We start from the raw sequence: 12,317 nt of genomic DNA on the forward strand, positions 1-12,317 counted from the left end.
GTCTGCGCTCTAGTGTACTGAGGCATAAGGGCTTTGAGATGCTGGAGCGGGGGGAGATCGAGATCAAGGGGAAGGGGAGGATGCGCACCTACTTCCTGGAGAGGAACCTCACTGCCACTGAGAGCCAGATCATGGGCCGCCGCCGCAGCCACAGAGTCACAGAGACCAACCCAGGTGAGAAGAGGGCACGCACTCCTGTGTTGCAGAGAGCGCACGCACATCCAACTTAGTACAGGTGCAGGGTACTTAACACTAACGTTGGTCTAACACCTGATGAAGACCAACATTGGTCGAAACGTTGTGTAATTAAAATCACTTCGGGAACAGCAGCAACAGTGTGCGGGTATCAGGCTCTACAATCCTGCCATGCCAGGTGAGGAGAGGGCACAGGGGTAGAGGGCAGGCTCTACACCCCTAAGTCGCTACATCCTCCCCTCCCTCCCGTGCAATTGAAACTCTCCTAAACGCGCATCTCGTCTGTGATTTGCTTGAATAGTTTGTTATGTTTTTATGGGCTAGGTTTGCCCAGGTTGTTTGTTGCTGTTTTTGGAGCCTGGGCTGTCCACAGAGATCGTGTTTTTTTTACAGTGTATTCAGGACACAGGCAACTAACGGATGGTGAGGTGATGTTTGCTGTAAGTGACAAAAAAATGTTAGCCTAAAAAATGCGCGGCATTGCTTAGAGCACCTTTAACACTAACGTTGGTCTAACACCTGACGAAGACCAACATCGGTCGAAACGTTGTGTGATTAAAAGGTATCAGGCTCTACACTCCTGCCATGCCAGGTGAGGAGAGGGCACAGGGTTAGAGGGCAGGCTTTACACTCCTGCCATGCCAGGTGAGGCAAATTGACGCATCACTCAATGACACAGAAAATTCTGAAATGACGATGCTTTGGTTAAGGCTAGTGCACTGGCACACACCAAATAGCCTACACCTTTCGGACAAAAAGAGCTGCTGTGTGGCTTTGCCTTCCTTGAGATTTCCTCTAGTCTGTGTTGCAGCCTGAGTAGATATAATGCCTATTGTACTGACATTGGCCTCTGGAGCACTGTGTACTTCAATTCTACTCACTGTGGCGTACTCTTTGGACGTCTTTACAATGTCCAATGTCTCACTACAGTTTTTTCTCACCTTCTTTCTCATCTCTCTCTCTCTCTCTCTCTCTCTCTCTCTCTCTCTCTATCTTTCTATCTCTCCCTCTCTGTCAGCCCTTCAGAGGCAGTGGATTGACGACTGCCAGACAGCTGTGCCCATGCAGTATGGAGAGAGCCCTGCTGAGACGCAGACTCCTCAGAACAGGGAGGCTGCACCCAGAGAAAAGAGCCTCTCAGGTAGAGTGTCCTACAGTAGGTAGTGTCCTACAAGAGCACCCAAAGAGAGGAGCCTCACAGTTCAAGTGTCCTAGGTAGTGTCCTACAAGAGCAGCCAGACAGAGGAGTCTCACAGTTAAAGTGTCCTAGGTAGTGTCCTACAAGAGCACCGAGAGAAAGGAGCCTCACAGTTCAAGTGTCCTAGGTAGTGTCCTACAAGAGCACCCAGAGAGAGGAGTCTCACAGTTAAAGTGTCCTAGGTAGTGTCCTACAAGAGCACCCAGAGAGAGGAGTCTCACAGTTAAATTGTCCTAGGTATTGTCCTACAAGAGCACCCAGAGAGAGGGGCGTGGTCAAGAATTAAAAGGGTCTGTCTGATCTGAAATACTGACAATATGATTTGATATAAAAGTAAGAGTGAGTGAGTGTGTGTGTGTGTGTGTGTGTGTGTGTGTGTGTGTGTGTGTGTGTGTGTGTGTGTGTGTGTGTGTGTGTGTATATGTCTAAGTGTCTGTGTGATTGAGGTCTGTGAGTGAGAGGTGACTTAAATATGACTGTAACCACTTAACAGGTAAGACGCGGGACTCTGAGAGCTACGGCAGCCTGCACAGCGAGGGTCTCTCTGAGGACCAGAGCCCAGCACAGGCGGCGGAGGACAAGATGACCCAGTCCCCCTCAGCACGGGTCGAGCCCACAGAGCCAGCCCGCTCAGCAACCCACCGGAACAAAGGCCCTCGGACTGCTTTCTGCACCCTGCTGTGAACGTATGGCTTATCTGTATCAGTGTCCTTTTTTGATTGTTATTATTGGCTCAAAAAGCATTTCAACTCTGCGTAGGTCTTCATCAGGGAGATAAAGAGAGAACCTAAGGGTTGAAATGTTGTTTGTGCCTATAAAAAACACTCATAAAATGAGAGAACAAAAAAACTAATGCAGACTTTTTTGTGAGAAGAATCTGCTGATTTTTTACTCATCCATTCCTGCACCAGGCATGTACGCAAATGACCCCTTCCTACTGATGTCCTGCACCAGGCATGTACACAAATGACCCCTTCCTTCTGATGTCTGTGTTTTCACATCTGTTGGTGTTCTGTTAGAATCGGGGCCATTTGGCAGCCGTGATTGCGAGAGGTGCCAGAATAGGAGACTCGAAATGATAGATAGAGAGAGGGCACTCAGGGTCAGCTATAACATGTCTTCTCTCCGTGAAACAGAAGCTGACTAGGCTACACTCAGAAGAGACAGGACTCCAGATCGGCCAAGATTAGAGCCAGGTCCACCCCACAGCCAGTCGCCCTCACAGCAGATGTCTTGGACAGGATTTAAGATCAGTTTGATGTTTGGAAGTTCACATGATTCCCCTACGAAAAAGAGCTATAGAATCTTACAGTATTTTGGGACAAAATATTATTGTAATCTTACAGTAATACTATATATTATAGGAATCATATCAGTAGTATTTTGGGACATGCTCTAAAAGTACAATAACACTGTATTGTAGGAACACTATAGAGGATAACAATATTATAGAGGTATTACAGAACGTCATAGAAGTATTATACCAAAGAAATACTACAAATCTTTGTAATATGTAGTATTACTATTGTTCTTTTCCATAAGGGTTCCCAAAAAGCACACTGTAAATGTCCGCATGTTTTGTTCTAGAACACACAAAAGGGGTATGGGATTGCTCACCTCAGTCAATGTCATTGTGGAACAAGTGTTTAAAATGTCATAACAACATGTCTGGTTTAATGTAATATTTTGACTAACTTTTAACTAAAAATGAATGAGCTCCCATTTTGATCTAGTACAGAGAGATGTTTCTGCCTTGTTTTTATGTTATGATGAATTTGCGTTAAAATGCAGGTCTATGATATAGAGCTCAAAAATATCTTTGTAATACTAGGCCTACCTGGAAATGTAATAATCTCCTCAACGAAGTATATGTGAAATAAATCAGTATGAATTCAATACTGTGTATTTATTGCACATAAAACATGTATTTCAAAGCAAAGGCAGAACATTGTCATGTTCTGTGTTTTACCCTCAGCATATTTATGACTGACAAAATACACTATAGTATAGTTGAGAATTAAATCAGCATGCAACGGGTATTAAAGAGCCAAATGTTACTTCTCAATAAGCCGATCTCATGGCAAATATTTAGTTAGTGTTGCTATAGCATGTGAAAACAGTGATGTTCCTGATTTGATGCGCTCCGTGTGGCATCACCTGACACCGCGGTGCCATCACGACCAGTCACCTGCCGGCCTGTGCGGCCTCGTCAGTGTTTGGTTATCCGATCCGAAGACAGCGGACTGTCACGGCGCATCGTGAGGAGCGTTGGGTTGCCGCATCCGGATGGGTGGCGGAAACCAAATCTGTAACCGGAGTCAGTCGTGTTCAGGTCAGATGAAACAGAAATCAGCACGGTGGGGTTTGACCCAAAAAGCACATAGACCAGTGGACTAAGATTGACTGGCTCGATTGACTCTCTATGCGTCCAGCGAACTGTCTCTCCATCGATCCAATTTCACCGTCTCCAGTGGTCATGCTCTGGTTCGTCCTCGGGTTCTGCTTTGTGTGTTTGTGTGTGTGAAGTTAGCCTAATGAGTCCTCCATCACGGGGGTGTCAAACGAACTCTGGTCGGACACACACTTGGAAACAGGTCTGTTGGTGTAAATATCGTCCACAGGCAGAAGAAAAGTCACAGTTTTCACCTTGGATCTGAAGGGGGAAATATGAGAAAATGAATTAGGCCTACTTTCATTCATGAGTAATTTATCTACATATCTTGATTCCTGAACCATACTATGGACATATATTTTTTTATATACTGACAAGGTTAATGTGCATTTGTGGCCTAGAAGATGCTCGTTCATAAACTTGGTGTTTTGATTTTTTGAAATCCTTTTTGAAGTCCTTACCTATTTTGGTTGACATAATCTTGTAGGGAGCGCCTATTAGCGAGTCTGTCCCTTGCACTGCTGTGCTCCTCTCTTGTTGAGCTGTTCGGTGCCGTCTGTGGCCGGTTGTGGGGCCCATCCTGTAGCCTTGCCCACTTGCTGTGGTTAGTAGTGGATTTATCCTCACTCTTCCGGCCTTTCGGAGGCCCGTCCCGGCCAAGCTTCAGAATGTTGGAGGAGACTGAATATCTTCTAACAGTCATGATGATGTTCTCTGGTGTGGAAAAGAAAATATCTAACATGGGTCTACACCCGATCCATCAGGCTACCCTGCATAATGTAGGCTAATACAATTCAACACACACAGCTATTTGGATTAATCACTATAATCATAAGTTAAATTGAATAATTCAATTAAATTCAATAAATCAATTTCAATTTAAAATCCGAAAATGTCGAAATTCACTCAGCATAGGCTACTGTGCACATAACCATTCATACAGGTAAGCAAGTTGTAGCCTACGGTAGGCCTATTTCTCTGTACATAACAGCACCGGGACATAAACGTGAGGCCTAGGTTAGCCTGCTGTAACGTACCTTTGAACTGTCCCTCTAACGCAGGTGCCGAAACATTCCGTCTTAAATGTGTGTGTCCCGTGTTGTTCTCCACAGAATCGCTGTCTGGTAATGTTTGTATGGAATTATTCTTTTCTTCCTCAGTACCCAAGGGCACTTGTTTCAACTCTCCGCGCAACGCTCTGTTTTCTGTCTCCAGTTTCTGGATTTCAGTTTGCAATTCCATGATCACCTGCGCAAAACTCCGACTGCTGTCCATGGTGCTAATGCGGCGCTCGCCCGTCTGTCAACCACACCTGCTATCTGGATTCTTTCAAACAACCTTGTTCTCCGTCTCTTTTAAAGAGAACCCTGGTTTACTCGCCTCCGATCCTTTTTACGACTCTTTTTGTCTTTCAATCTCAGCCGGGATCTTGTCCTGAGCAGATTATGTCGCCTTTCACCACCTACTCAGCTGGGAGCGCTTGGGTGATTGGCACTCGGGCCGATGTTTTATTTATCCTCGGCGGGCGGTCTAACGTTTCAGGTTAGGGCTTGTTTGGAAAGTGCCTCGGAGATGTCAAACTGTCTCAAGAAAACAATGAGACAGAGAGTAGGCTATCATGTAATTCAGAGAGCATCTAGATTTTTTCTGTCTCCAAGGAGATAAAACAAAGCTGATGAAGTTTTAATCGAACTTGCTGGCTTTACAGATAAAGGACCCTGATTAAGATCTCGAGTAACTGATGCGAGTCCCATGGCCTCCCCAAAGACATAAAATATTCAGCAACTCAGTCAACGTAAAGCAACAATAAATCTAAGGTGTAAAAAGAAGGTGAAGACAGGCTGCCCCTGTTGGTTCCATCTCTGCTTTAGGTCAAGGGTAAAATGAATTCTCTCTAAATGTATTTAATTCCCACAGGAATGGAATAATAAAATCATATTGCTGGAACACACACACACACACACACACACACACACACACACACACACACACGCACGCACGCACGCACGCACGCACGCACACACACACACACACAGGCTCACACACACAGGCTCACACACACACACACACACAGGCTCACACATCTTTTAATATTTGACAGCCATCTCCTTTTCCTCAGATACTTAATCTCAGAGTTGTACATATCAGTCCCTTACCAGATTCAAGTGGTTTCCAAGTGTTAGTTACTCTTAACTCTTTACTATTAACTTCATACAATAGATAACAATGTGTACAGGAATGTCTGTTTTGGGCCTTCCGTTCACTCACGCTGAGTAAATCACGCTGAGTAAATCAGGCAACAAAAATATAAATTATTAGATATCATACAAACATGGTCTCTAATTGTATCTCAAGCCTCTCCCTCTCACCTTCAATGAAGAGATATATAACTGCTCGCTTCTAACCAGCAGGTTTCATTCATATCCACATGATGAACACAACGGGAATCACTGTCAGAAATAAGAGTTGAGCAACAACCACATAATACACATTTCAATTAAATCCAAATTAAATATGACAAAGGACCAATCAGAATGTAATGACCCTCATTAAGGGCTGTATTTGTTATTCATCACGGACGGTCCAATAACACAAGCAACCCTGCTGAATATGCATCGGACCACACGGTGCACACATAAAGCACAGGTCACAGTGAGGTCTGATAATTACAGGCCAGGCATAAAATAAAGATAAATAAAAAAAAATGATTCATCGGCTTTTTGATGTGCACAATATAGTCTGCATGCAATCAGTGTCAAATGAAAGTCTGACCAAGCCTGCAAAATGTACTCCATATAGATCAATGGGAGTGGGACAATAGCCTAATGCATGCTGAAATGACAACCTTTTTAGCATGAATCTATTAGAGACCACAACAATTTGATCTCTATTGTATGGCTTATGGCATTATCAATATTTTGAATCGTAAAATGATTCTTTTTGCACTTTAGAAGTGTGTGTGTGTCAAGATTGGGGGTTGTTTACTTGGGGGTTGTTTACTGTAAATTCAACCACACTTACAATAAGTGTTTGGTGTCTGTGTCTGCCCCTATATAGTTCAGCAACCCCTGTGTGTGAGTGTGTGTGCAGAAACCTTATGTCCAGAGTCTATGTAAGCTCTGAGCAGGGATGTGTCCATTTCTCACCAACATAGTTCTCTCACACACACACGGCAACCCAACTCCCACCTCCGCGTGTGGCCTCGTCGTGATTCATGCATCTTACATGAGTGTCTGCGTGGAAGAGAAACTCTATCGCAAGCACAAAAGGGGCCAGGTTCAACAGCGCAACACACAGATGTGTGTGAGATTGGTACAGTATGTGTGTGTGTGGAGTGTGTGAGTTTGTGTGTGTTTGCATGTGTGTGCATGTGCACGTGGAGAAGGTGTTTGTATATGAAAGTGTTTGTTTGTCTACCCATGTGTATATGTGGAATGCGAGGGTGTGTGTGTGTTTGTGTGTATGAAGCACGTGTATGTTGTGTTAATGTGTGTTGTCTATGTGCGTGTAGGTCACAGTGTGTCTTTGTCTATGTGTATGTGGTGAGTGTGTAAAAAGGGTGTGACATGAAGACCGTATGCTATCACAGTGACAACACATGACACAGTGTTAATCAAGACTAATGTTGATTGTTTTTAAAGGGTTCTGTAATAGATACTTACTGTGCAGAGTACAGATATGTAGATAGTTGGACTGTTAATGGTATAGTATTTTATGGTAGATAATAGGTGCTGTATGCTGGGCACTGTTAAGAGTGGGATGTTAAATCAGGCTGTGTAATTAGATCAAGACGAGTTGTGTAGTTTTTGGTATTGAGCAGTGTAAAGTAAGACTCCTCACTTACTCTTCATAGACAGATTTAACCAGATATGACTCATCTCTCTCTCACACAGACACACACACAGATATACTCATCCATAGGTTCGCCTTGAGACTAACTCTTCGCTCCGGTGACTTGGGGGCCACTTCAAATTGTTTCCATTTACTTGTGGTCCGTCCTGAGGCTTAGTATGAATTAATAAGGAGGCACTCTGTTCCTGTCCACTACATGGCCAGTAATTATACCCATCAGACAGAGGCACAGGCCTATACTATTCCATCTCCATGCAGGATGTTTCCACGGAGAGGAGGCACTCATAACAAAGAGCTGCTTTCACTAAAATAAAAGACATGAAATTGTTACTTTCTCTTTCAGTTGGCTGCAATCAATTGCTTTATTTACATCCAGATATATTTATTAGATAGTATTAGGTTTACTATACATATAATACATCTGGATGTAGATATATTTGCATATATATATATATATATATCTTTTGTTGGTCAATTCTGTCAGGGTTGTGCAGGAGGACCCAAGTGCAAGACTCAACCAGGCAGACTTAGACAAAACAGGATTTATTTTAAACACAAACTTTACATTTAAAGAATTTCTTACTTACAGGACTTACACTAGACACACTAGACAAACAGAGACGATCCGACAAGGAACAGAGAAACAGGAGGGTAGAAATACACAGATCAATTAACAGAGAGACAGAGGACTGGACGAAACCAACGAGACAATAACAGGGAACAGGTGAGGCAGAAATGGAGGGAAAAACAAACAAGACAGGAAGCACAGACCAAATAAGGAGATGGGCAGAGACAAAGACAGGTGACAGGCAGGTAACACAAAGCACATGGGGAACAGGCAAACACACAGGACAATACACAAAATGGCCATCAGGGTGGCACAAACCCAACGGTCCGGGCCCGATCCTGACAGTACCCCCCCCCCCCTCTACGGACGCCTCCTGAAAAGTCCAACCAGGGTGGGCGGAGGGGGCCTGGATGGAGGGACTGGTCCGAGAGACCGGGGGCAGACTCAGACACGACAGACTCAGGGGCAGGGGAAGGGACAGGAACAGTGACTGGGATGGTGACGGGGACAGTAACAGGGACGGTGACTGGAATGGTGACTGGGACAGAGACAGAGACGGGCACAGAGACGGGGATGGTGACTGGCACAAAGACGGGGACAGGGACAGACCACTCAGGAGAGACAAGAACAGAAGGGCTCGGGCAGAGGCGGGGCTGGCTCAGGAAGAGGCAGGTGGAACCGACTCGGGCAGGGGCGGGACCGGAGAGTCAGAGGGAGGCGGAACCAGCTCGGGCAGAGGCGGAGCCGGAAAATCAGAGGGAAGCGGATCCGGCTCGGGGAGAGGTGGGGCTGGACAGACAGGCAGAGGCTGGGCTGCCGGCGGGCGACTGGGCTGCGGGCACAGGAGCGGACTCAGCTGCGGGCACAGGAGCGGGCGCCTCTGGGCTGGACACTGGAGGCATGGTGTCGGATGACCGGGTTGGCCGACGCTTGGCACATCGTCTCCTCCTGGAGGGAGCCTGAGGGACCTGGATGAGTTCCAGTTCCCCCCAGAACTCCTCAGGCTGGGGTTCTGGACCTGAAGCAGCCGGCTGAAGGCGCAGCACGCCCACCCTAAGCCCCTGGCAATGAGCTGGAGGGGCAGGGTCAGGCGGGAGACTAGCAGCCTCACTGGAGGGAGCAAGGAGCGACTGAAGGCCCTTAACCAGACCCGAGAGCTGGTCAGCCAGGGTAGCCATTCCTGGAACCTTCTGTAGCCAAGGCCTTGAGGAAATAGTCCTTTCCATCAAGGAACAAATGGCATGCCGGCGCTCCAAGTCAGTGGACTTCACTAGCTCCGAGTTGAGCCTGCTGAGAGTGTACTCCACTTGATTTAGCTCCTCCATTGGGAAGTCAGAGTTTGCTGGGTCCATTTGTGGTCGGATCGTACTGTCAGGGTTGTGCAGGAGGACCCAAGTGCAAGACTCAACCAGGCAGACTTACAGACAAAACAGAATTTATTTTAAACACGAACTTTACATTTAAAGAATTTCTTACTTACATACAGGACTTTGACTAGACAAACAGAGAGACGATCCGACAAGAAACAGAGAAACAGGAGGGTAGAAATACACAGATCAATTAACAGAGAGGCAGAGGACTGGACGAAACCAACGAGACAATAACAGGGAACAGGTGAGGCAGAAATGGAGGGAAAACAAACAAGACAAGAAGCACAGACCAAATAAGGAGATAGGCGGAGACAAAGACAGGTGACAGGCAGGTAACACAAAGCACATGGGGAACAGGCAAAAACAAACACAGGACAATACACAAAATGGCCACCAGGGTGGCACAAACCCAACGGTCCGGGCCAGATCCTGACAAATTGCCACTTTTTCATAGGCTACAATTTGTGTAAAATGTCATCCAAAAGGCACATGTTATCTCCTTTATTATTGGGTTATTCGTCATATGATCATCCCAGTGATGCATGTCTAAATAAGACAAACAAAATCAACAAAAACAAAATTAAACAGAAAAAAAGGTTTTTATACGTCCCCATAAAACAGCAAAAAAAGACTCTCCAAAGCTAGTTTGGCTCAAAAACAGAAAGCATCTGCTAAATGCCGTTAAAATAAACATAAAAACATTGAGACGGACACTCAGACTCCACATCACCCTCTCCTTCAAGGTCCCTCTGACTGCACAGATGACCAAAACATCACTTATTGCCATTTAAGGCACTTTATCACAACTCAAAAGTGTGCCAGAATAACCCAAAAGCCCAAATCAGTGACCACTTGTTTATAAATAATCTTCTTTCTGTAGTAAGCATTGACATGTTGGTTTCAGATTTGATTGGTTGCCTGCAGGTTGATGAAACATGCTCTCCAGGTGGGATCGTTCAAAGACGCAAGACTCAAAAGAGTTGTTTGGTCCGGCGGCCATCACTGGCAGGCGGGGCAGGGGAAGAAAGGCCCTTTGTTGCGTCTCGCTGAGGCTGCGACCGCCAGACAACACAAAGGCCCATTCTCGTCACGCAGCTATACTTCACACACGCGTCCGTCTATTGAGTGCGTGGAGGACCTGCAATTATCTGTAATTACGCAGGCGATGAGCCCCACCGCCAAAGGGAGTGAAAGGAAATGACCTGCCGCTGCCGTCCCAGCTGGCTATACGCCGCGTCTGGCTTCTCTGGGTAACAATGGCACGGAAAAAAAAGCCTGTCAGCGAGAGCCTGGCTGTCACCTGTCTGCATGTGGAAGAGCAGTCCGACTCCCCAGAGGACGAGAGAAGGATGGCTCATAGGATTAAGCGTGTTGCATGGGATTAGCTGTGATTGGAGACGGGAATGCAAACAGATGATCACTGAAAAAAAGTTAGAGGACCCTCAGGGTTGTGGTTAAGGTGCAGTATGACCTGGTCATATCTGCCATATCAATTTCCTTCATAAAGTGTGTAGCATTATCTCTGAAGTGTGCAACATTAATTGGCTTATATAAAGTTATGCAGTATGTACAAGACCTTGGTGTGAGTGAAAACATATAGCCTTATATGACCTTTTATATCTACATAAATCATAATAACACTGATATAAACAGATGTCCAGGGTTCCCACTCTAAGTCAAATGTAAAATTAAATTCCATGACTTTTCCCTGACAAAAAAAATGAATTTCCATGACTTACTATACTATTTGCTAACGTATAGCGTTCAAGAATATTTTACTTTTTAGAGTGAGAGATGAATAAATGGACATTGAATAAACAAAGTTGAGATACTCAAGAAAGCAGTAAAGCAAATTACCAGTCCTGCGTGGAAATATCTGCATTAATGTATTTTGGCTAAACTGCTACAACAAAATTCCCTGATATTCCTTGACGTTGCACCAAAAATGATAAAATTCCCTGACTTTCCAAGTCTGGAATAGACTTTCCAAAATATTCCAGAAATTCCATGACCCGTGGGAACCCTGGATGTCTGTAACCTAGCCTACATAACAGTGTGAACATTAACTTTCAAGCCTATTGGGACCTTTAGTTTAGTGCATCTGCTTCAGCATGTAAAGCTTAGATTAACCACATCCACAGGTGGACATTAACAAAATTTATTTAAATGTTATACATAAAACTTAGTTTCTTCATTCATTTGTTTTTTTTTTTAATTTATCCAAACAAAACTTCATATATTGTTTATATATATGTATATAAAAAAGGAACATTTTAAATATTAATTTTTCTTATTTACAATTTAAAACAGTACATGAAATAATAATAATAACAACATTATCAATCGTAAAAATGTTATAAAACAGTAACTGCTCATCTTGAAAGACTGCGACGGGAGTGTGTGTGTATGTGTGTGTGTGTGGGGGGGGGGTTCACATGGTTAGGAGGAGACAATGTGGCAATGCGGAGGATCTCTACATTCAGACAGGTACGGGAGGTGCGTTCAACAGGGTGAGCAGGTGGATAGCACGGGCGGGGGGGCTGGGCTGACTGCCCTTGGGCAGTACAAGCTGTGTGTGAGAGCCATGTGTTTGTGTGTGTGTGTGTGTGTGTGTGTGTGTGTGTGTGTGTGTGTGTGCGCATGTGTGTGTGTGTGCGTGTGTGTATGTATGTGTGTGTGTGTGTGTGTGTGTGTGTGTGTGTGTGTGTGTGTGTGTGTGTGCGTATATGTGTATGTATATGT

The 12,317-nt window shown here is 44.9% G+C and overlaps 1 protein-coding gene across 1 annotated transcript in view; it reads left to right on the forward strand.

The window, feature by feature from the left end:
• Positions 1 to 3,223, forward strand: part of LOC121684221 (guanylate cyclase soluble subunit beta-2-like) — a 28,829-nt gene extending 25,606 nt beyond the window's left edge. Inside the window, exons 14-16 of the mRNA XM_042064197.1 lie at positions 14 to 174; positions 1,214 to 1,336; positions 1,887 to 3,223. Coding sequence (XP_041920131.1) covers positions 14 to 174; positions 1,214 to 1,336; positions 1,887 to 2,077 — 475 coding nt within the window. The 3' untranslated portion in view covers positions 2,078 to 3,223. The remainder of the gene's footprint in view (positions 1 to 13; positions 175 to 1,213; positions 1,337 to 1,886) is intronic.
• The last annotated feature ends 9,094 nt before the right edge of the window (positions 3,224 to 12,317 follow it).

The sequence above is a fragment of the Alosa sapidissima genome, chromosome 15, assembly GCF_018492685.1.
Source record: "Alosa sapidissima isolate fAloSap1 chromosome 15, fAloSap1.pri, whole genome shotgun sequence".
In the NCBI taxonomy this organism is placed as follows: Eukaryota; Metazoa; Chordata; class Actinopteri; order Clupeiformes; family Clupeidae; genus Alosa; species Alosa sapidissima.